The 25,612-nt window shown below is 39.4% G+C and overlaps 1 protein-coding gene across 1 annotated transcript; it reads left to right on the top strand.

Moving 5' to 3' along the window:
- The first annotated feature begins 158 nt into the window (after nucleotides 1–158).
- On the top strand, nucleotides 159–23,178 carry LOC139717168 (nucleoporin SEH1-like). Its single transcript, XM_071628669.1, has 13 exons — nucleotides 159–292; nucleotides 4,847–4,897; nucleotides 6,334–6,439; nucleotides 7,011–7,051; nucleotides 7,976–8,056; nucleotides 9,069–9,146; nucleotides 10,195–10,247; nucleotides 11,456–11,548; nucleotides 12,686–12,826; nucleotides 13,931–14,003; nucleotides 15,137–15,215; nucleotides 15,932–16,136; nucleotides 22,992–23,178. Exons 1-13 carry the CDS (start codon nucleotides 182–184, stop codon nucleotides 23,176–23,178), a joined length of 1,299 nt encoding a protein of 432 aa, XP_071484770.1. The 5' UTR covers nucleotides 159–181.
- Nucleotides 23,179–25,612: the final 2,434 nt, after the last annotated feature.

Here is a 25,612-nt window from a genome sequence, read left to right as displayed (position 1 = left end):
TTTTCTAATGGAACTTCGGAAGAGAGAAGCTTCCTCTGTTTGAGCATCACTAGTGATGATCCACACACCTGCACAGAGTAGAGCGCGTCATTATTCGCTCGTCCATGCTCGTCCCATAAAAAGCTGTACACATCACAGAAAGTATCGAATGCGGCGGGACAGGTGAAACACCGGAACGATCATGTTCACGGCAAAGAGTATCTCAGCTGAACACAAGGATCTGATCCACGATGTAGCCTTCGATTTTTATGGCCAAAGGATGGCCACTTGTTCGAGTGATCAAAGTGTGCAGGTAACATGTAAACAATCACCCATTTCTTGCAACCACAATAAATGGCATATCGCTCGGGTTTATTGAAAGTGCCTAGTCCCATACGTTGCATGTGGTGTGGTTAAATTAATGTGAGGCCAAATGAGGATAGCTCATCGAGTCATAATTATGGTCCTACTGTACTTATTACTGTTTTAGACTCCTTTAATGAACTGTGCTGTGTGCACTAACCACTGTACTGCTGTGTGAGTGTGAATGTGGGCTATAGAACCCTACTGGATTACTGTCTAGAGTCTAGGCGTAGATCTAGTACTTAGTAATAACGGTAGACAGAAAGATCCGTCTGTCCGGAGGACTCTTTTATATTTTGCCATTAACGCTGTCCTCCGTAGACAGACGGAAGGTTGTAGTACCCATTGCTGTGTGGATGTTCTTAACCACTGTCTCTATGGAAAATTGGGTGAGGTACCTCACCCTTCTCGATTGCGTCTAATTCACGGCCCTAGGTAGGCAAATTTAAGCTTGAATAGTTAAATCAACTATTCAAGAATAGACTACACTCACCAGATTAATGAATAATCCAATATTTTAGTAGAATTTTCAACGTAAAACACAGCCTGTCGCGTCGTCACGTTCAAACTGCAGAAACACACACTATGAATCTCTTAGCCAATCACATGCGAGGTAGCTTCTACGTGTTTGTTTTACTAAAACACGTACCTCGCATGTGATTGGCTTTCAATGGCTTACAGATTAAAAATGGCGACTTACTGCTTGCGAACGGCGATGTTGCGATATCGATAAAATTTCTGCGTTATAACCAAGTAACTGTGAGTATTTCGATTGCACAATGTGAGAAATTAACCCCAAATATTGCTGCATAATGTGTCATGTCATGTCAAACTTGTTTGAATGTAAAATAGCTGCCTGAAATTTGGTTAATCGTAACGTTTGATCTGTGCGCTATTGCCACACAGGAGCTGGCATCATTGACTTCGGTCTGTATACGGAGGGGATCCGTGAAGCCAGACGTAGTCTCCGCGGAACATTCCCCGACGGACAGATACAGACCGATCTTTCGGTCAATAATAACGGCTGCTTGAGATCTAGCCCCGGAAAGCCCCGAAACTGCGGGGAAGCCGCTAGGACCGCGACTGGCGGCGCGGTCCTAGCGGCTTCCCCGCAGTTTCGCTAATGTGAGAATAACGAATAGCTCCCCTATTCTGTGTGCTTGTGCAAGTGATTGTGAATTCTGTGAACATCGGTGAGCTGCTTATAAGACATCATTTTGTGCATCACAAGCAATGAAATTCCTCAAATAGTCGCCGATGATAGTCATTTAGGTTTCATCGACCCATGTAAGTATTCCTAGTAGTTTCTGTTGAAAAATTAAGGAAATATAGCGCCGCAAAGGCACCTGTTTGTTCAACATGAAGATCTGAAATGGGAGCACGGCGCAGCCGCCACACTGCGTGTGGCGGCTGTCGCAGTTACTTGAGATCTAGATCTAGATCTAACAAATGTTACTAAGTAAATTTAGAAAATGTTCAAACAATCTAACTTATTAGATCTAGAGCAAATGTAGAATTTCTAGAAAAACCTACTGTGGATCTTATTCAGAAGTAAAGGAGAGGGAGCTTGGGTGGATCCTATCAAAAAAAAAAATGCTGCAGAGGAGAGAAAAAAAAATGGAGAGGAAAATTGATGACAGTTAAATCCTGAAAAGGTTCCTGTGGGAGAAATGCAAAAAATGAGAGATTAGAATAAGCTTAATGTGTAGACCTGAGGGGAGAAGGCAAGAGAAATAACCTGTGAAGAAAACTGTAAATTAATACAAGTGGTCCTGAAAAGGACCGTTGGGTTGTATGGGAGGAAGAAATAAAATGAAAAAGAAGAAAAGAAGAGAACAGAACAGAACAGAAAAGAAAAGATAAGTAGTGTAGAAACAGACAAAAGTGTAGGAGAGAGAGGAAAGAGAAATGAAATATTGAGTAAAAGGTGCTAGTGAAGGTAGAGCAAGATGTCTAGTTATAAGAATAACTAGGAGAACCGAGGAACTTGACGTTTCGGGCAGGTTGACTGTCCTTCGTCAGATGTGAAGCGTGACCTGAGAAGAGGCGGGCTATATATGGAGAATGCGGACCTAGATGGAAGTGGTCGGATGAGGCGGGCTCGCAGGTGGGCTGAGCGTCGGCTGTTGTGGAGTGTTGCGGTCGTTGATGCGTTCTATTGTTCTCGGAGTGTGTTGATGGTGGAGTACATCTGTGAGGGCTAACTTGGCTGTTAGTAGGTCGTGGCCGGAGATTGGAGTCCGGATTAGATGGGGTGGACGCCGGTGGTGTGGATGACTTGTGTCGGTGAGGGCGTCTTCTGGAACCAGCGATAGGTGTGGTCGTGAGTGGGAGGCGCGGTTGACATCGTGGGCGCTGTTGAGAAGAAGTGGGGGAAGAGATATGAGAGGAAGAAGTAGAGGGAGGAATGTGCTGTGGAGAGAGTGTGTTGTTGTTGTCGTCGTTGTTATTTGGTTTGTTGATGAGAGGAAGCCAGATGTTGTTGATGTGGAGTCCAGTATCCTGAGTAACAGTGTCGTGTGTGTGAATTTCTATGGCTTCTCTGATGCGTCGTGTGTTCCAGTTTTTGATGGATGTGATGAGTTTGCTGTCTTCCCAGTCGATGCGATGTTCCAACTGTTGAGCGTGTTTCACGATGGCTGACTTTTCCCATTCCAAACGTCTGTAGCATGTTTTGTGTTCTTTCAGTCTGGTCTCTAGCGATCTCCCTGTTTCACCTATGGAGACTTTTCCGCATTCGCATGGGATATGGTAGACACCTGGTTGTTTGTGTTTGGGGTGCGTGTCTTTGTGTGAGTGCAATGAATAGTGGAGTTTGTTAGAAGATGTGTGTCGGACCTGGATGTTGGCGGACTTGAAGATGCGTTGTAGTTTGTGCGAGGTGGCGCCGAGGTAGGGAAGATTTATTCATGTAACTGCAGGGAAGATTTATTCACGTAACTGTTGTGGCTAGCTAGGATGTTCAAAAATGGAATCTATTGTATCACAGACTACTGCCAACTTTCTCACACTTTGCGCCATGATCATGGCAATTTTCTGCAATGCAACATTGTAAATGTAAAGTTCGATAATCCTGCAGGGGAGAGCAAAGGCACGCGATCGCACAGTGTCCGATGTGTCACCTAGCTCCGCAGAAGCTCAGTGAGTGAGGCAGGCTTTTAGTGACCTTATCACTTGTCAAATGGCGTTCCATACAGCATGAAAAGCTTGCCAGCTGCTCAGTGCGTGGTGGTTCATGGGATATCACCTTTGCTTACGGCAAATAAGGTGCCGATAATATAGGTCGTAAAGTGCACGATTGCCCAAACTCTGACATGGCAAAATCATACTGTAAAATAGGCCCAACTCAACTGCTCAGTGCTCTGTTTTGTAGCTGCGCTGCTGGGTGTGTGCTGGGTGCGCATGCATAAGCAAGCAAGCAAGGGTAGGGTAAAGTGGTAGGCGGTCAAATTTTGTATGGAGTCGTGGTCGAATTATTGGTGACTTGCTTTAATCTCTGGTAAAATTAATGGAGGGACATGAGGAAGTCTTTCTGAGAATAAAAGGAAGAAAGAAAGGAAAGATCAAAGGAAAGAAAAGAAAAAGATGTGAGAGGAAACACGGAAAATGCTATGCTGCGGAAATTGGCCCTGCCACTGGGCTATATCTCTGTAAGTCTATCAATCACGTGTGCGTAAATACGGTACCGTTTTTTAGGCCTAGGGATTCATGAGTATCTACTGTGCAAGAAAGCCGCACCTCTGTGCTTATAAATGGACCATTGAACGCCACACAGTGGAGCTTAATTCAGGAGTGTAAAATAGAGTCTTGCAAGTGCCAGGTAGGTGGAGGGCATTAAGCCACTGTAATATTTAGTACAGATAGACAGTGGTGGGGCCTATATCACAAGTATGCCCTTTGCCACTTACCTGTGAGCAGACTCAGTTGGTAGAAATTCCCATCTGTCAAATAACTGTAATATGTTAACCTGGTCTCTGAGCTAAGTCTAACTCACTCGTTATAGACTCTACTGTGCAACGTGTCTAGCTAGAAATAGGTCTGGTACTAGATCAATCTTGACAACCAAATACAAGATGAAAGATCATTAAATATCAAACTGACAGTAGGCTTTAAATACAATTAGATTAGGCATTATCGCCCAGTACTTAAAATTATAATTAAATTGGCTACTTGTTTGCGATGGTATAGTCTATGAAGTGGCTTTGTGATACTCCGCCTATGGTTATGCACAGTTTAACTTTTGAGCTTTTGGTGGTATCATACCCCACTGCTGCATCACACCTACCAGGGTTTTACAATAACCTTAACCACAATTACTGAATTTGAGACAGGGTTTTTCCCCTTATGATGTAAATCACCACCTTTCTGCGTTGAAATGCCAAGAAGAAAAAAATTGTGAAATGCCATGTATTTTAGGGTATTTGTGTATGTGTATGTAACCTGTCAATGTGCGCTGTTGTTTTTTTTTCTCTTCATTTAATTTGTCATTCATTTCATTTGGCAGGTCTGGGATCTTGGTGAGGATGGAGAATGGCACTGCACAGCAAGCTGGAAGGTAAGCAATGATAGAGGGACTCAGTGACCATCACTAGGGGATTCATTCGCCGCAGACAATGACTGCGGAGCCTACTGTAAAACCAGGGGGGCATTACGTTAAGCATTTTGTCCGACAACTTTGTCGGACAAATTTGATGTTAGCCAATTAGATGCAAGGACTTCTGTAGCTTTTAACAGTTTGTCAGACAAAATATCTGACAAAACGCTTTATGAAATGCCCCTCCAGAACTGTGCACTTTAATTTTGTGGATTTTCGCGAGAGCCAAGATTTGTGTAAGTTCTTGACTGCACTACATGCATTGAATGCCAGTGGCAATTTTCGAAAATTTCACGCTGCGAAATTATCTTGCTTTGCCGTATTCACGTTTAATTTTTAAACTAATGCAGGGTTCGAAATTGGCGATGGTCCGCTGGCCATTGGCCACCCAAAATCATGTCGGACTAGCTAAAAATCATAAAATTCTGAAGTAACTAGTCCGTTTGGCTAGCCAAAATATTGCTTCAGTGTCAAAATTGATTCTAAGTAGTCCGCCTGGCTAGTTAAAAAAAAAGTTAAGTGCGACCCCTGTAATGGCCAATCACATTAGGAAGGGAACTTCCACAATTTCTAGAAACTTTGTGCAATTGCTCCTCAACAGTATGTGTGGATACATGCTGCTGCTCTTGTAAAACCAGTAAGCAGTTAGCCAACTCACTTTACATACTTTGACATGCATGAGAGGAGTGGACTCTGCTTTAAAATGACAATTGTTTGTTGACAATTTAGGTCTGAAACTTTCTTTGGTATAGGTAATATAGTTATCAGAAGAAGGCAAGTGACTAACAGTACTAGGAGAGTAAATGATTCACAGAAATTGGTCAATGTGTAATTTCATTTTATTTTACTCTAGTCTTTTTACGGTGAAATAATGAATAGACTATTAATTGCAGCTATCTCAACATGCTTGCGAGATTATGATCAGATTCACCAAGTAGTCTCTGAGTAGAACTTTTCCTAAATTCAAAACATTTGACGAAAGGAGGCATGTGTTGCATGGCACTTTGTGTCAAAGAGAAGTCTCCACGAATAAAAGCACTACAGTTTTTCAATCATATGATTGTTTCATTTCATTTCATTTATTTCATTTCCAACCAAAATGTAGTTGCAATAAGACATTTGAATACATATGATACACAAAATCAGTTCAATATTATGACAAATGAAAACACCAAGTGCAATAGATGTTGTGACTTTTATGACAAATACAGAATCAAAATTGTTTAAAAGGAGGGGATTGCTGAAAGCAGGGCCTGTAGTTTGCAGTTTGTTGTTGCTGTTGTTGTTTGTTTGTTTGTTTGTGTTTGTGTTTGTGTGTGTTTTTTTTTTTTTTTTGGGGGGGGGGTATTTACTTCTTCTAATCGTTCTCATCATTTCTGTCTGTTGTGACCCAACAGACACACAGTGGATCAGTGTGGCGTGTGACGTGGGCCCACCCAGAGTTTGGTCAAGTCCTAGCATCATGTTCCTTCGACAGAAGTGCAGGGGTGTGGGAAGAGAGAAGTGAGTATGATTATCCACTTTTCGAAAGTGTTGGGTTAGACCACTCCTGCAAACATGAAAAGTTTGGCAGTAATGAAGAATTGCGCAGTGTTGTGTATTGAATGACAGCAATCATAATTTGGACCTCTGATTATGGATTATCTTTTATTTACAGCAACAGTTGCAAAATAAAACTTACGTTTCGTATGAAAGTTATATCTAGATTCAGATGAAACATGAGTCGACACACTCATTTAATTCTGGAGTGTATGTTACACAAAAATTATACTTCCTAATGTATATACATGGTACTGTAAACGCAGAAATTTTCTCAGTACATTAATTTTTGTGTTTTTTGCGCTTCTTCCAGCTAGCGCAGATTCTAAAACCTGTGAAAATATCTTCACAATTTTGAATGAGTTGACAATTGCGCAGCACAAATTCAAGAATCCGCGAATATGTTTTTGAGCTGCTCAGCGCGAGAAAAGTACACTGTAGTCACGCAAAAATATAGACGTTTACAGTATTCAGCACTATGAAAATGCACACAGCTGTTATTGACTGTACTTTGTTCGTCTTTCTGCTTTTGCAGTTGGAGATTCAAGACCAAATGAAAGAGGAAAACACCATTGGGTAATAAGAGCAATGCTTTTCTCTCTATCTATTTAATCTAACAAAGCTCAGAATCCAGTGGCGGATCCAGAGGGGGCGCAATGGGCGGACGCCCCCCCCCCCTTTATTTGTTGTTAAAACAAAAGAAATGAAAAGAAGTAGCACCAGAAATATTGTTTGTGCCACCCCCCCCCCCCCCCCCCCTCCTTCAGGGAATTCCTGGATCCGCCACTGGAATCTCCTCATTTCCAAGTGTAAATACCATCTCAAAATGTATCTTCATGAGAACACTAAGTCCTGTCTTGGCATACAATAAGAGCTGAAATGAAGGATTGCAAAACGGGGTAGATGCAGAATTTCAAATGTTCCTGTGCCATATGAGGTCATTTGCTGATTTGCCATAATGACCCAACTAGTCTAGTGTTATCCAACTTGCTACTGCATCATTTATGTAGCTTTAGTGCATTTCTTTGAAAAACAGCTGTCTGTTACTGTTACTCCCCCTTTATTATCTGTTTAGCATTTTAAGAAAAACCCCTGAAAAGAATAGAAGTCCTTGGGGAAGAAATCCTGTATAGAAATGGATGTAGATTATTGATACAGAGAGATTGGTTTTCACTCACAAAAAAAGGTAATTCTTTCATAATGTGGTGTTTAATTTTTTTTTTTTTTCAAATCCCTTTTAAGAATTGGCAAAACAGTACTTATGTAAAATTTACACACAGTATACAGACAATTCTGCCATAGTAGGGAACACGAAGCTTAATGATATCAATTGCTGATCCTGTCAAAATGCATGAACATTATTGTTTTATCATGGAGATATTGTATGTGATGGAGTTTGTAGTGCGTAGTTGAGAGGGGATGGAAGCGTATGATGTACGTTCAGCCAATATCCCTTTCATTCCACATTGAGAAACATCTACTATTTTCCTAATGACCTAGGCAAGAGGGGCCATGCTTGTAGACAGCAGAACATCAGTGTCTGATGTCAAGTTTGCACCCCGCCACCTTGGTCTACAGCTGGTAAGTGTGTTTGTGACCCCTCGCCTCAAAATCCAGCTAAAGTTGCCAATGTTTGTGTTTCTGAGAATCTCTAGACTTTAAGCCTTCTAGTGATGTATGATTTATCATACCTTGTTTCCACAAACCTATTTCAGAAATTGACTATGGAGCCACTCGCTAGATAAGCAGTTTGTGAGAAAATTGGTTTTGAAGTGTAGGTGCAGATTACAAATTTTGTAGATGGCCTTCAGCAGTACCTTTCCAATTATCCTGTCATAGGCAATTTTTTAATTCATCTTTTCTAGCTGACCTGAAATCCTAATGAACATGGTGTACTAGAAAATGCTGGTCATCATCAATGCCCAGTTTTCTACTTGCTCTTCTGCTTGTTCGTGTTTCATCTTCTCTCCATCTTCTCCCTTTTTGTCTCTCCTTTTCCTTTATTTCCTCCTCCTTTCCCCCATGTTTGTTTGTTTGTTTGTTTGTTTGTTGTTGTTGTTGTTGTTTTTGGCTGTAGGAGAATATGCTGCAAATTTGTCATTGTAGGAAATATAGAGACGTTACCTAATGATAGAGAAGTGATAATGGAGTGGCATTGTAAGGGCTGACAAGGTGGGAAATGTGTAGCAAAACCTTTTTGCAAATACAGTAAACCCGTAATTGCTGTCTTTGGGCCACGAGTGTGTGATTATTGAAAGCTGATCTATTTACATAATGGTCAGTGATTAAGTAGATGGTCTGATATGGTTTCAGTTACAGTGCATAATGTTTGCACATCATAAAGCTGCCTGCGGCATGATTTTGGGCTTCCTTTCTGTATCAGTTCACATTGTACCCAACTTGCATCATATTTGTTTTATATATGTGTTGTACTTATCACATTTTGTTTGTGTGATTGTGGGGTATTTCTAATTCACAAAAAGCCACTTTTGTAGTAAATATCAGTGCCCTTCAATGTCCCACACAGGAAAAATTATCTACTATCATAATTTAAAAATTGTTGATGTTTTTAATATTTCATTTGTATCTGTAGGCAACCTGTTCAGCAGATGGCATAGTCAGGATATATGAAGCTCCAGAAGTCACAAATCTAGCAACATTCAACCTTCAGGTAAACTGATATTTCATAGTCTGTAGCTTCCAAATCTCAGTCTTCTCTGAATGCCTTTTCCATGTGATCTCTCCGATTTAGAAGTGCCAGCTTTGTGATGCCCCCAAGTGATTTTGTTTTTTGTTTTTTTGTTTTTTTTTTACACCAGCAAATTTATATTGAGAGAAGTTTGCTAAGTAATATTTTCGTTGCTGTTGAGCAAAGAGAAAGAAAAATCATATTTTACTAAAGAATGTAGGAGACATGAATTTGGGTATTTGGCAATGCGAGGTGCTACAATTCAGTTGTCCAAAGGTTCTTGTTGAAAGTGAATTTGCACACATTTCTTGATTTTTTATTGTGTTTTAAATTGAGTATGAAAGAAGGATAAAGTTTCACAATCCTATTCTTCAGGTTTTCCCCACAGCTATGATCATAATGAATGGCAGGATTAGGAATTCCCATGCAGGAAAAATAAAGATTGTTCAAGAGAAATCTACATGAATGAGATGAATAATTAATTGTAAAGATGTGAAAAACAGAGAAAGTTACAGATGTTTAGATCATGATACCAACTGCATATTTATTATTATTATCATTATAATTATTTATTCGACCAGGTAAAGAATATAGGATACATATCGTAAACATTACAAACATGAAACCAAAACCAGAATGAACATTACAAAGGATACACTGTGCTGTACATGTTACACAAAATGAAAATGAAATAAATGGAGACAACATGAGGGTCAGGGCACACGAAAGTAAAGACATTTACTACTGCCGGTGTAACAGTTGTGATTTAAGATTAGGTCTGGATATACATTGTAGCTGAAGTCAATCTTACCAGTTTGTTGAATAGCCACAAGACTAACATATCTCCAGAGATTTTTTTTCTTTAAGTCATAATTATTTCAGTTGTGATACATTTATATGTACTTTTATTTGCAGTGCTGATTACAGGGTATGTTGCACAATGAAGAGTGTGATTGTTGATAGGCATTAGAGGCGGAAATCCAATTCTACGGAGACTGAAATGAATTTTCTTCATGTTTTTGCCTCGCAGGAAGAAATCCACACCAAATTGAATTGCAGTTGCCTGTCATGGAATCCTTCAAGGTACTGTAAAACCAAAAATATTTGCATTTTAATTTAGCAAATTTCATGAGAGCCAAGATTCATGTAGTTTAAATGCATGACTCAATTCTTGTGTACGTTACATGCATTGAATGCCAGTGGCAATTCACAAAAATTCCATCCCACAACAAAAGGCTGTTGGCTCCAGTTGGTGAGAACTCTATGCAGCAAAAAAAATCTTGCTTTACAGTAAGTGCTGCAATCCTTGATATGTGCATGAAGTAGAATGTTAACCTCTCTTTGTGAAGCTCCCTATGTTGCACTCCAGAATTTCATCTTACACCATATTTGGTACCAAAAGAGAATATGCCAAATTTACCTGTTTGAGCTCACAAGTGCTGAAGAAAGGAGTAACTGTATCATTTAGTGTATCTTTGAATATCAAGTGTTCACATAATTCTCTAAAATCATGTTGGACCACATGATCTGTTTTTTCAAGTAACTTTGAGCTCAACACTGGTCAAGATTCTCTGCTCCCACTAATAAACAAAGTCTGTAAGAATGCTTTTCAATGAACATGACATAATCATCAAATTACCAATCTGCTCAAGAAATATACTTTTTGTGACTAAAAATGTCCACTCTCTTGACCATTGGTAAATAGATTGGAAATCAGTGCTATTAGTTTCTTTTGCCCATCCCACTGTAGCAAATTACAGTTTTGCTTTCGATAAATGAAAACCTTGTAAAGTGGTTTGACTTTATGGGGTTATGGAAAAAGGGATGTTCCCACATTTTTAAAGATATTTTTAGTGCTACAATTTTTCATTTTGTATGTTCTGATTTGGACTCAGAAGCATCTTTTTTTTTCTTTTTCTTTTTTTTTCTGCACAGAAATATGAGAGATGGGTTCTGAATTTCGTGTTAACAGAATGTACATGATCTCCTATTTCAGGAGAAAAAAAAAATCCAGACATTATTTGCTTGTTATCCGAGGTTGATTGTGGCTGTTAATTCTGAGTCTCACAGATCTAGTGTCTTCTTGTAGCTGTCTCTTGAATAGAGATAGTGATATTCACATGAATGTTTTGGTAATTGGGGTCCTTTATTGTTGTTTTATGGGAGCTTAGCGTGACAAAAATGAATTTATATTGTCTTTAAGAGATTGTGAGTGAGCCAGCCAGTAAATTGGCCACTTCTTGTTGTGTCATATATGTGATGTTTTGTAACCTCTGTTGGCATGGTTTCAGAGTCCACCCACCAATGATTGCTGTCGGAAGCGACAGCTCTGACCCCTCAGGAGGAGGCAAAGTTCAAATCTACGAGTACAAGGAGAGTGAAAGGTCAGTCTCTCTTGTGTTTCATCAAAACTGGTGCATACATTAAATAAGGGCTGCACACTAACACATTTTTTCTACTGGTCCGACAGACAGGACGGTTTTTCCACTTTTTACTGGTCCATTCCTGAAAAAGTTACTGGTCCGACAGTGGTTTCTACTGGTTAGGGACCGTCGGACCAGTGCCATTGTGCAGAGTTGATTAAATAGTGAGGTACTACAAGCTGTGTGAGCCCTACCATATGTTACCAGTTAGCTCAAATAACACACAATTATGAGTTACATGATCAAGATTCCAATTTCTATATTCAAGGAGAATGCATTGCTTATACATCTTTTTAGATAATATATTAATAACCAGAATCTCATGATGATCCTATATTTTTCACATTTCCCTAAAGCCCACAGCACACTATACGATCAGACCGGTCGCACGGCTGTAGGGCATATGGCCAGTTGCACGACTCTACACTGCGTACTATACAATCAGACTACACAACTGGGCTTACGACCATTCTGGCTTAAGTGCATCCATGCCATAGAGTCTAGAAGTGTGTGCATTGTGCACTGCTTGCGCTTGCATTTTACTGTATCGTGATTGGCTGAAAGCCCACGACTGGTCTTGAAAATTCGACATGTCAGATCTCTACGACTGGCATTAAGACCCAGTGGCACGACTGGAAACTGGCAAGGCTGGTGACGTCACACTTCCGGTCTTAAGGTTGTGCAGCCAGTCTGATCATATAGTGTGCAATGGGCTTAACTGTTTTCATCTTGCCAGTTTGATTTGTATCAACTCTATGACAGAGGTCTATATGCATGGGGTATAGGTATGGTATGTCATATATGCATACATGCTTGAAATTCAAATGGATTTTTTGTAAACAGGTTCTTTCAATGTTATAGAGTGGAGATATCTATGGTAAAACCAAACCAGGCTTGATAGCTGATATGTGATGCACTTGTCCATTTCTCCCTCCCCTTTTATTGTCTGCTTTTTGCTGTCTTTCCCTTTAACTCATTGTCTATCCACTCGCTCTGTCTTCCATTTTGTTTTTCACTCTCATGTCCTCTTGTACTCTTATTCTTGCTCTTTTTAATCTTGTTCTGTTCATGTGCTTGTGCATTTTCCTCATGGTGCAGAAAATGGCTGAAGATCGAGACACTTAATGTCATCACACAGGCCGTCCACGATCTGGCGTTTGCCCCCAACCTGGGCCGTTCCTACCACATGCTGGCGATAGCCACCAAGGAGATTCGCATCATGACCCTCACACCTATCAGGTACGCTGGACTCCCAAAAGGGTCGGAATTAGTCTCGGTCCCAGACTGCTCATTGATTTTTTAATTTATGTACTTTTTATTAAAGGTGTATAGTCCTGGTGGGTGCAGGGGCGCTGTTGATGATACTGCCGATCACCGTTAGCATGGATACGAAGATTGCAGAAGTTGAGCTGTCATCCTTTGTTGTCTTCTTTGCGCATCATGCAGTCTTAGTAATGCCAGGGTGCGTGCATAATGTGCTTCTTAGTATGACATCACAAAAGAAGTTTGCTAAAGCTGTCATCCCCCTCAGCCGAATCATGAGTCGAACTGTTATCGGACCACTGACTACAGTGGATCGGACTTCTTCGGACTCGGGGAAATGGGTCAAAGTGTAAGCGCTAAAGAGGAGTCGATAGCGTAGGTCTCTATAGGAAACTTGCACCGTGCACCCGCATATGCATTCAACTAAACGACCGGGACCATATACCTTTAATATCTGCTGTGGTTCAAGTGTCATGCATGGATGAGTATCACATGTGGCCAATTCCTGCTACCAGTGTTGTTGTTGTTGTTGTTGTGTTGTCGTTGTCGTCGTCGTCATCGTCGTCATCGTCGTCGTCGTCGTTGTTGTTAGTGGTGTTGGTATTGGTGGTTTGGGTATTACAGCAGTTATCACTCAGAACTGAATATATACGCCATAACAGTATAACAGTATTATGTATCTTTCATGGTCAGGATTTGAAGCTGTGCTTTATTTTTGTCTTTCTCTTTTTCTGGCATGATTCTCTGTCATGTATCAATGAGCATCTCATGAGCCAGTCATCACAAAGTACTTTATAAAGATGTTTAGACTTAATTTTGTCAAGCAATTTCTTCGTGGGCCGCATATGCATCTCCCAATGTGCAGCAGATCTTATGCTGTACATATCGATGTTATCTCCTGTGAGCGACTGCTATCTGTTCTCTCTGTGTGTTTAGCTTGCTTATTATAGATAGTCTCACTTTCAGGGTGGATGTGTTTAGGAAAAAATGAATCCCACATGTCCATTCTCTCAAGGCTGCCATCTGTTAAAATGACATAGTCCTAAAGTATCTGCATTTGCCTTTTCCCCCTAATTTTAGGAGAGACCAGTCTGTGGGGTCAACCAGGTTTGAAATCAAGCATGCTGCCCAGCTGGATTTCAAGCAGAGTCAGGTGGGTATATTGGCTGTGAAGCCCTCTCTCTGTTTTTCTTCTTTGACAGAAGGCTTTATTACATATCTAGTCTCTTAGGGTGACTCTCATTTTCATACAGTTTGAAATGTCACATTTTGCCACAGGATGACATCATGCAGAGTAGACTGCTTCAAGGCATAATTTACCATTTGCAGATGAAACAAAAACCCAGCTTTATTGCTTCAAAATAGTTCTAAAATGTGAGTTTAACTGAAATAAGGGATAGAAACAACTAATGTGAAAATCTGAATCAGTATAATCGATGTTAAGTATTGTTAGACATACTGAATGGGAACAATAATTATGATAAAAATGTTTCTAGACTAAACTGTCTACAGTTATGGTTTAATGAGAAAAATAGTGATATCTCCTTATATTTTAGGCTTTATTGCTGAATTCTAACATGGTAGGATGTTTGTGATACAAGTGACCTACACATATGCATCAAATGTGCCATCTCAACCATTTTTTAAAATCACTACTCCCAATGGTAAACAATGCCTTTAAAGGCAGCTGATCGCCATCCCTAATGGTACGTAAACTCCGAACGACCGAAGTTTGTGCATGCAATTGCGCAATGCTACCACTGAGACAAGTGTGTGTGTGTGCGTGTGTGTGTACGCATCATACACAAACATTGAGCTGCGGTGATTGAAGGAGAGAGGCCAGAAGACGCTGCGGCGTGTGTGTGTGTGTGTGTGCGTGTGTGTGTACGCATCATACACAAATATTGTCACCGCGAGCTGCGGTGATTGGAGGAGAGAGGCCAGAAGACGCGTGGCTCTTTTGGCCTCTCTTCATGCGCATGCGCACTGAGAGTGGGCGTCCACTCGGAAGCTCTCGTGGCTCGCTGGGACAGCCATTTTGGGTTAGGAGATAAGCACAGGGAGCTTTCTTGTAGCCTACCGTATTTTCGCTGACCCATTGAGCCAGCGCTATTCTCATTCGGGGGTCACTACATTTGATACAGAATGGGGGAGGCAGCGTGTTGCGTTCGTCTCCGTGCCGCACAAACCACTCGCCACGACTGAGTGTCTTTAAATTGTTTCATCCAGTCTTTCTTCTTATTTATTCATGTATTTATTTTTTTGGTCTATTTGTTGTTGTTTCAGGTCTGGAGAGTCAGTTGGAATGTGACAGGAACCATACTCGCTGCTTCGAGTGATGATGGCTACGTTAGATTGTTCAAAGGTGAGATAACCAGATTCACAAGGATTTCAAAAAAAATTCAGATTAATCTTGATTCATGTAATGTAGAAGCTTGATACAACAAATTTGTAAGCTCTTTCTTCATTTTTTTTCTTTTTTTTTTGCTGTGACCTATTGATTACCAAACATTGCATTGTCAATTTTGACAGAGTGTGCCTCCAGCCTCACCACAAAATATTTGTTTAACTTAACATCAGAATTTCCATTCTTACATACTGCAAAGCCTGTAATACCAAGGACAAAGGAGGAAGTTGCTGTCACCTTTCCATTGTATATTTTGAATTTTCAGTGTGAAGATCTCATTTCCTGCACAGGAGATGAATAAATGGACAAATTGTCAATGCATGCTTTGTGGTTTACATGTTGTGTCATCGTATAAAACTGTAGAAAAAAAAATGATCAACCAAAAATAAAACAAATACAAAGCCAAAGTGGTGTCTGCAGCACATATGAAGTTGTATCAGGTCAGGCTGTCACACCGATGGATTATCACTTTCTGATTTGATTGCTGCACTGTAAGCCAACCTAATAAAGCCAACAAGGGAACTACCGATGTGTGCAGATACAGTGTATTTGATATTAGATGATAATATTTTCATGTGCAATAGAGTCAGAGGAACTGCATAAATTGTTGCATAATACATCGCACTTAACCTTTTAGTGTAAAAGCTCTTTAACTCTCTGCCTTCTGTGTGCAGCAAATTACCTCGACAAGTGGAAATGCATCCAAGAGCTAAAGGGCAGTGACACAAACCCCACGGCCGGACTCATATCCAACATGGCTGCAGTGCATAAGGCTGACCACCAGCCACAGCAGGGGCGTGGCATGGTGGGCGGAGTCGCCGGCATGCAGACCAATGGATTTCCCACGGATCACCCTGCTCCGATGGGCGGACGCAGCAGGTACTCATTCAAGACCCCATGAGGGTGCTGTAAGACATCAACTCCCTTCACTTTCCGCCCTGTAAATGACGAGCAACATCACCACAGCCCTCATAGGCAGAAGCCTGCTTCAGCCAATTCCCGCGATTACTTCATTCGTAGATCTTTAGTCAGTTGTTTGCATCCAAACGATCTGTTCAGCTTTTCTGAGCAGGTATTCCACCTTTAGAGCTTGAAGAATCTTCCACTGAATGCTAATATGTGTAGAATTAGCACCCCCTTCTTCACAAAGCATGAGAGACTTCGATCTTGTACATTAGTAGGTTCAATGTAACATCATGTAATGACATTAGATGGATATATTACAAAATTTAGGGTCCGAATGGTCATCTAACAGCAGCAGGTAGAGGATGGAGCATGTTTAGGAAATAAGGAAAGAACAGCCAAAGAAATGTTGACATTACTCAGGTGAAAAAGGAGACTGTTTCAAATCTCTCCATTTGATACCATACTGCTGATGGATTATCACTGACTGATTTCATTATGCGATATTGATATGGCTCGCAAAAGATTATATATTAGCTTCTGCTATGCCTTTGTTGTGTGGTCACAGAGATCAAGAGGATATCATTCCTCATTCAAAATGGCTGTTTGCAACATTGCTCTTTTCCCCAGTATTTTTACAAGTGGATTTCAAGCTTCTCATTTCAAGAGAACAGAACTAGTGCAATTTTGTTCTTTCTTTTTTTTTTTTTGTGATACAGTTTTTCCAAATTAGCTGTGTAGCTGAAGAAAATCTGTATGTTTGGCCATAGTGTGAATCCCTTTTATCTATTTACTGATATTTTTTCTTTGGAGTATATATGGGGTTTATACCCTCCTATCTGCAATGACAGAGTCGTTATTTGTGTTCATTTATGGTGGTGCCTGAAAGCAGTTTTTCGAGCCTTTTCTTTAGAGTGGGATCATTTGGTTTTGCCAGCTGTTCTGCACAAATTTCCAACATTTTCACTGTTTCGCTGCATTAAATACAAAGACATTGCGCTTAGGCAGTGGCAGTGAGAACTTTTCAAATGAATGCACAAACAAGAAACTAACTCAAGAAAAAAAGAAATCCCCAAACATTACGTTTGGGAATGGTAGATTGTAAAGAAGATTGCAGTTTGTGTATGTGGGTATCTTTCACAACGGTTTGTATGCCAAGGGTTGCACTAGCTAGTGTCAAAAGAACCCATCATACTGCAATGAAGACAATAATTGCAGCACCCTCCCCTAAACAGTTGCAAACCTTCGTTGCTGCACCGACATAGCACCCACACGTCCATGGTAAAAATTGTACAGCAGGTACAGTGGTAGATATTTCCTGTCGGTCTTCAGTGTGCTGTGTAGACCATCACCCTGTGTTGTAAGTGTGCTTGTTTGTTTGTATGCAAAGCTTATCACGCCTATGTAATAGTTCAACAATTTCAGACATTATTTTGGCCATGTTTCCAGAGTTAAAGGCAGAGATTTGCCAAATGTCGGTAAAGGGAATGGGAGTAAAAGTAGAATGACACTTTCATGGACAAGTGTCAGTTCAGCACTTCTTATTATGATGTCATAATTTGAATTGCTATGCCTAAAACAAGTGCAGCACAATCAGTTTCAAACTTGAGTTTTTGCATCAAAGGAAACATTCCAAAAACTAATTTTTCTCACTGTATTTCCTAGCACATTTGAAAATGAATGAAGATGGATAAAATTTGCTTTTTGTTTCTTGAACACAAATGACTGGTTTTATCTACCTGCCTTATGTAGTATGTTCAGCTTGTTATATGTTTTCTGTCGCGTTATGAAAATTTTGATGTACCCGGTGTTTTTATGGTGATTCCCCCAATATCACACTTTGTTCGAAAATTGCACTAGCAGGTATCTTTAGTTTGATTGCTTAGTTTTGTCAAATTACAACTTGTGGTGTGCCCCTTGCTTCTGCTTCATCATTGCAAACCATGTATGTGCTGCTCAATGGAACAGTTTAACCCGTTGAGGACGAGTCCTGAGTATACTCGGGCAGGTGTCTATGGGAAATGCATATTGTAGCGAAATCGGTCCGTCCTGAACGGGTTAAAGGAACAAGTCATTTTGTTTTCATTTAAACGAGCTTTGTATTTTCCAACAGAGACTTATCTCTTTTCTGCTACATTTGCTGATGAGTATACTCAGTATCATCTTTACTACCCAGCGAGTGTGCCTCAGATTAACTTGGCCCAAATTGTCATTTTGCTTACAGTGTTGCATTGTTCACAATTTTACCCCCCCCCCCCCCAAAAAAAAAAAAAAAAAAAAAAAAATTAAAGAATTAAACCAGATTTACAAAATGCAAATACAATACATAGATATTCTAATGCACTGTAAGACCTCTTCATATGCGTGAAATAATCACTTAGACCAAGAAATATGTCATAAGCTTAGATTAAGATGTACTCAAGGATGCTTATTTCTGTAAAGTAAGTTGTTTCCCTTGTTTTAGGTTGATTTGGTATTACTGTCATTATTAGTTTAATATTGTATCGGGCAAATTCACTTTGTGATTATTGTGAAGATGTTTTTAGTCTTTACACAGCAAATTAAATGGGATCATGAGCTATTTCCCATTGAGCAGTGACCGAACTGTTCTAATCATAATGCTGACACAGGAAGTAAATGTATACCAAGGCTCTGATCAAACTGTTTTATTGTAATTTATTTATTATTATTATTTTTTTTTTTTTGCCTATTCAGTTTCATTCAATCAGTGGGATTTGCTGTCTTTACAAGCTCAAAAGATACAATGTGATTGGATGATATTAATGTACAAGTATGCAGACAAACATACAACTTGGGAAATACTTTCCTTTCCAAAGTTTGCGCAAATAGAAAATTTAACCTTCAAACAGTCTTGTGGCTTTGTTTTGGTAAACAGAAAAATTAACCTTGAAACGGTCTTGTGGCTTTGAAGGTAATTAGCTGCAAATTTGGCAGGGAGCTGTATTTATCATTTTAAAGGTACGTGGTGATATGCAGTCACCACAAAATTCATACGGGAAATATTTCTTCCACACTTTGTATCCTGAGTTTACTACCACAAATATGTGAAAGAGTGTTGGGTATTTCTTGTACAGTGTCATCATCTTTTGTTGGCCTTGCCTTGTAAATGGAACTTTAAGATGAGAGATGGAATATTTGTTCAACCGTTGGAACACATTTTGTAATAAAATTTGAGAAGTGAAAGAACCATTAATCGCCTTCTCTTTTTACTAGTTGTCTCACTCTCTTGAGCATGTTGTTGATCAACTGGGGCATACAGAATAGCTGGCTTAGAATGAAGATCATAATTAGTAAATCAGAAATACATTTGAATGTTAGACTTCTATCCCCTAGGTGCAGTCAGTGTGATTTGGAAATGATAATTCAGCAAGAGTTAGTGTATTGTATCTGTATGTCCTCAATCCTTTAGCTTCGAAGCAGCTTTCAGCTATCCCTCTCAAAACTCACTATATGCGAGTGTATCTATGTCTGCCTCTGTAGAATGCAGTGTGTGGACAAAATGTGTGTGTGTGCATTTCTTTGCCTTAATCATTATCATTTCTGTATCAGCCTAATCTGCCAGTTAATCTTCATGAGCATATAATCTGATTTAGTTAATCTAAATCATGTGACATTCACTGCTTCCTTTCATTGTGTGGCAGCTGACATTACAGGAAACTTTCAGGTGTCAAAGGGTTAAGGTAAGGGAAATAAGACTGAGAGGAAGAGTTAGAAGAAAGAAAGAAAGAAGGACACCCTCAATGGGGAAACTATGGAAGGTTATGAGTGCCTACGAGATGATGAGATAACTCCTTGCCTTCTCCACATTTTTGGGTTCAAAAAGGCAAGAAGGTCAGATCCAAGATCTTATCTTCTTGATTTCTTGGGACCAAGAAGGCGAAAAAGCTAGTTGTGAGATCTTGTCTTTTCGACGTCTTAGATCCGAGAAGGCAAGTTGTGGGATACTGTAAAAGTGGATATTTTCGTGCAACTAATTTTTTACGCTTCGCCGCATAAGAAGAGTTTCGCGTGTTTTTAATTCCGCGGTATCAAGACATCAACTACAGGAACATATGGCAATCAAAAATATTTGCGTGCTTTTATTTTCACGCTAGTTTCTGATTGCGCGAAATGCGCGAAAATTTCACTACAGCGAAAATTTCCACTTTTACAATATTGTCCTCTTTGGAATAAACTCCCTCTTTATATTCAGAATGCCTCATCTGTCAAATCATTTAAAATTCTTCTTAAAACTCACCTGTTTGATCAGCTGTAATTTTTTTTTTGTTTTTTTTTTTTTTTCTGGAGGCGCACACAGTTATCAATTGTTGTACCATTGTATCACATGTATTTTTCTTTTCTTTTCTTTTCTTTCTTCTTCTTTTGTTACTGTTAACGTTAATTTTGTTAATGTTATTGCATTTTCTAGTCTATTTGTATGAGTAGCAAAGTGCGCTTAGAAACGTCAGTATGAAGCACCATATAAATGCAATTATTATTATTATTATTATTATTGTCCTCTTGACTTCTTGTACATGTGCGGGAAGGCAAGAATGGATGAAGTGGCATCTTGTCTTCTCAACTTCTGAGGTCCAAGAAGGCAAGAAGATGAGTTCTTGTGGTCAAATCTTGCCTCCTAGCCTTCACGTTTCAAACAGGCAAGAAGACAAGATCTTGGTTCTCGCCCTCCCTGACCTGAGAAGTCAAGAAAACGAGATCTCACAACTCACCTTCTCGCCTTCTCAGACCCAGAAAGGTTGAGAAGGCAAGGAGTTACCTTCCTCTTCTCAGTGGCACTCTTAAACTGTACAAAGATGTGTGAATATATACATATATATGCATAATATTATGTATGTGTATAAGTATATGTACTGTATATGATTCACACAGGGAAACGTACTATACTGACATTGGTTAGTGCTGGCTCTAAACGAGGTTGCATACACACACACACCGAAACGACAATCATGCACCACACACAATGTCTGCTGTACCTTAAAGGGGCATTCCGGACGATTTTCATAATTTCACATCATGCAGTACATAAATCGACAGCTCCATGTATAGATTCGTGGAATTTATTGTGGTCCTTGAGCAGAGAAACCAATGAATATAAAATCTTAAACAAATTACACTGAACAGTGTTGATGACATCAGAGCCTCATATATTTCAGAAATGTAGCAGTGTAATTCCATTACAATACCACTTGCTCAACAAGTTCACCTGTGAAAGATATATGCATACCTTCTTCTTTTGTTCTGCTTCCTTGAGCCCCAACTCATACATTCTTATGGTGAGGCTGACATGTCATCATCCTTGTTCATTGCAATTTGTTATAAATTTTGAAAACATTCTTATTCCTCATCCCAATCACTATTAATTCCAAAACTCTGTGCTCAGTTTAACTAATTTATAGTTGTTCAAATGTAAAAGTCTGAAAATCATCCGGAGGTCCCCTTTAAACTTTCTCCTTTAGACAGAGTGATCCATTTGACATTTAACTTCGAGATGTGGAAAAGATGGAGTGAAAGTATAAAGAAGACGAGATACAGAAAGAAGAGCAAGGGGAATAAAAGAAGGAAGAAAGAAGAATGTCCACCTTGGGGATATTACAGAGACAAACAGTGTAAGTTACAACTTACAGTGCAATTCCACAGTGTTCGAGTTGATTCAGATGAACAGAGCGGTGTAGAAGGTCATCATAATCCGACGAAAAAGAGCAAGGAAAGAAATGAAATGTTTTACATGTTTTCACCGAAAGCAGTGATTGTGGTCACAGCCACAGATGCATAATAGTTGAGGTGCTGATGTCATGCTCTCACATTTCCCTCAATTTGTGCACAAAAATATAAAAAGTAAATGTTTTGAGTTAATAACTTAGTTCCTCCCCAACTTGAAATAAAAAAGGAGGAAAATCATTATCATTAGGCTTTTGTAACACAAGAAAGATTTAACATAAAGGAATTAAATTTCTGTTTATTTCAGGTCTAGGAAAGTTTGCGTAGTGAAGATTTGTGTGTAGGTCACAGTGGTAGACTTGTGAAGTCGTGACAGCAGCTCATCCAATTTGTATACATTACTGCTACTAATGTCACTGTATCATAAGAACATGAAACACTTTATTAAAATTTCATAGGTCTTTGTTCACTTTTGATGAGGCCTAAGATTTTCTTTGTTTGATTTTAAACTTGAACATGGTGTGAAATTGCACATTATTGCTGCTATGTTCATATTGCTTTGTGATTTCTTTTTTCTGCCTCTCATTGTCGGCCATCCGCATGTTTGCTCGCAACAAAGAAACAAAGAAATGCACAGGCATTGGCTGTATACATTCAGCGACCACATGGCCCAACAAACATGCAACATGTGTATGCCAAATTGCTGTTTGACTGATGTGTTGCATGAGTGTGAAAAGTGTAGAAGCTTCTTTGTTCAAGTGAATGCCTTTTAAAATAGCTTTACATTGTGAGAAAAGCAGCTGAAAGTGATGTAGCAGTATATTTTAATTTCTTGGTGCAAATGTTTTCAGCTGAAATTTTTGTCATTTGCTGTTCCTTCATGCAGTCCTTACAGCCATCATTTATTATTTAAAAAAAAAGTGTGGCAAACCCATCTCAAGCTACAGTTGAGTTTTCTATTCCGATGACTTTTGAGTATTTAGTAAATGGATGTGACAGGAAGGTTTTTGCAAATGATTATTGAGGGAATCCATTCCTTGCATCGTTTTAAGCAAAAATCTAACTTCACTGGCAAGTTAACATCCATAGGAACCGCACTGTCTTGCCTCCTTCCTGGCTGTCAGCTAACTTTCGTTCTTGTATACATTCCAGCTCGGTAGAGGACTACGCGTTTGTGCGGCATTCCCCGGAGACTACGACGCCCTCTTCCTCTCCGATATCACGCAGTATCCAGGAGTCCTTCCTGGTCACGCCCTTTCGTCTCCTCAAGGAGCAGTCCTCCGCCCTCTTCTCGGACCGGAGTGCCGACAAGCAGACCACCACTGCCCATCCCATCTAGTGCCTGAAGGCCTTCACATCCTGTCTTTTAACTTCTAGACCCCAAGTCACGCCTGGGAAGCATTCCACACACACACACACACACACACACACACACACACACACACACACACACACACACACACACACACACACACACACACACACACACACACACACACACACACACAGAAAATCACACACAGAAAATCAAAGGGAATTGTTTTGGTTTTGTTCTCTTGTTTTGTTTGAAACTACTCTCATCGTCTGTAGAGGAGTATAAAGTTTAGCATTTTATCACGTTGGTACATAGAAAGATACCAGCATCACTATGCTCGTCCATTGATGGGGAACTGCTTTATTCTATGCAACAAATTTGGCTCATTGCCATTAGACCATGCCCCGCTCTCTGAGGTCACTTTTTGATTTACACTCTAAACACTATCCCGTGTAGTAATTGAAGAGTTGAATATAAGAACGACCCAAGTCCAATTTTTGGCCAAATTCAGTTTGACATGGGAAATTGTAGCTTATGCATGGACTCATCTTGTATATTAATGATAAATCCTAATTACCCCCGGAAGTGCCTGAAACGAATGAGTTAAAGCTTATATGAATGTAAGAATGAAGGACTTGGGTCATTCTTACATTCATATTATAGCGCCCTCTCTCATCCTTCTCTCATCTCTATAGCAGAATATCATGTATATGAATCAAAGAACGACCCAAGTCCATATGATTCAAAGAACGACCCAAGTCCATCACACAAAATGGCCTCTACACAATTAATGTAAATGTTAATTGTCATAATAATGTATGTTTTAATTTGTATATACAATGTTGCCTTCCCATCACAGTTAAATAGAATGTTATTGGACAAATAAAAAAGATATGAAGTTTTCTTAAGTTTACTCGAAATGGTCTTCCATGGACTTGGGTCGTTCTTATATTCAGATACTCAATTGAATCATAATGTCAAAATTCCAGATAACATATAATCACACAGATGAAATTCAGTGTTTTCTGATCATAACATCTACCTCTTAAAGTATCTCAAACAGAACACAGCTGATTCCGAAGTTTTAATATTTGTAGTTGCAATGCTACTGTCTCTCTTGGTGGCGTAGGGTGTATCTATCAGTTGCCATGGTTGTTGGGATTCATGACAATTCATTCATTTGTATGGGGCTCCCCTTTCAGCAAGAGTCCTGCAAAAGGGATTTTGGGATAATATGGTGGGTTGCTTGAGCCACTTTATACTGAAGTTCAGCCCTCATGTTATTATTTGAAAAGCCAATTTTCAGTGGAACTTACTGTACTTGTATCAAGTGGTCCCACAGACAATTTAAAAATATTTGTAAAGTAGCACAATTAAACTTTTTGGTGTGAGCTGAGCTAGGGCATTGGGTTAGTTGAACCAGATCAGAATTATTCAAAGAGGAATGCAAGAAAACACACAATTTAACTCTAGTATGTGTTTTCATTGAAACGCAAACTTAATTACGAGACATTCTTTAGGTTTCACACATTTATTTTTACAAGATTAGATAGATTTGTCATGAAAAATCTGACAATTTCTATTCTATTAGCATGATCGTTTGTGTTTTGTTTGCTTGTTTGTTTGTTGTTGCTGCTGTTGTTGTTTTTAACTCTTATGCCAGGAGTACCAGTGCTCATACAAACACTATCCCAGGTAAATGAAGCCAACAAAGCATGATGTACAGTATACTTATGAACAAAAATATTGAGATTTGATTTCAATAAAGCGCACATTAAGTTGGTCATAATATATGGCTCAGCAAACTTTTCACTCAGTCCCTCATCTAACACCAGACCCTATTTTACGTGAACATGCTTATGGAATCTAAGTATCAGGCTAAAACAATTCTTTTTTTTTTCTCATAAAGATTAGTGAGTTAGTCTATGTAGTGATGAAGATGTTGTCCCCCCCCCCCCCCCCCCACTAAATCAGCTGGAGAAGCAAAAAGCACTTTTTTTAGTATAAGAGCTACTAGGTTTTCAGTCTCAGTCAGAGCATATACAACTGTAGTTGCTAGCTCTCTAGGCAACAGTATGTGGCAGCAAATATTTTTGCAAGCTTTGTGAAGGGATGGCTCAACAAACTTGGTGGCTCAACTGACCCCCCCCCCCTTTCCCCATACATTGTTTTATCTGAGAACTCCAAATAAATTGAGTAAAGGACTGAAATGCCAATAATGTATCTGTGATTACTTCCTCTTTACATGTCGAGTCTATGAATGGTATCCAGTTTCATGTAAAAACGGACTCATTCTGAATTTCTTTCTTTGTTGAAAGGTATTGTCCTTGAAAGGGAATGAAATCCAAATATATATCATATTATTGATTTATATACTTATTTATTTATTACATGGATTGAGTAAATGCAGAAATAGTAGCATAACACATCGTTTAAGGATAGTCTTACAATTTGTTCA

This window comes from Diadema antillarum, unplaced genomic scaffold, assembly GCF_040938485.1.
Source record: "Diadema antillarum isolate AM-2024a unplaced genomic scaffold, OU_Dant_1.0 scf00000072, whole genome shotgun sequence".
Classification (NCBI taxonomy): Eukaryota; Metazoa; Echinodermata; class Echinoidea; order Diadematoida; family Diadematidae; genus Diadema; species Diadema antillarum.
The sequence above is the reverse complement of the archived record's forward strand: the minus strand, read 5'-3'. Positions and strand labels throughout refer to the sequence as shown.

Bases quoted from the DNA above. Each gene is read 5' to 3' on its own strand.
- LOC139717168 (XM_071628669.1), top strand. From the start codon at position 182: ATGTTCACGGCAAAGAGTATCTCAGCTGAACACAAGGATCTGATCCAC. The intron at 6,440-7,010 runs GTGAGTATGATT...CTGCTTTTGCAG, and splicing joins AGGGGTGTGGGAAGAGAGAA to TTGGAGATTCAAGACCAAAT. The intron at 8,057-9,068 runs GTAAGTGTGTTT...TTGTATCTGTAG, and splicing joins GCCACCTTGGTCTACAGCTG to GCAACCTGTTCAGCAGATGG.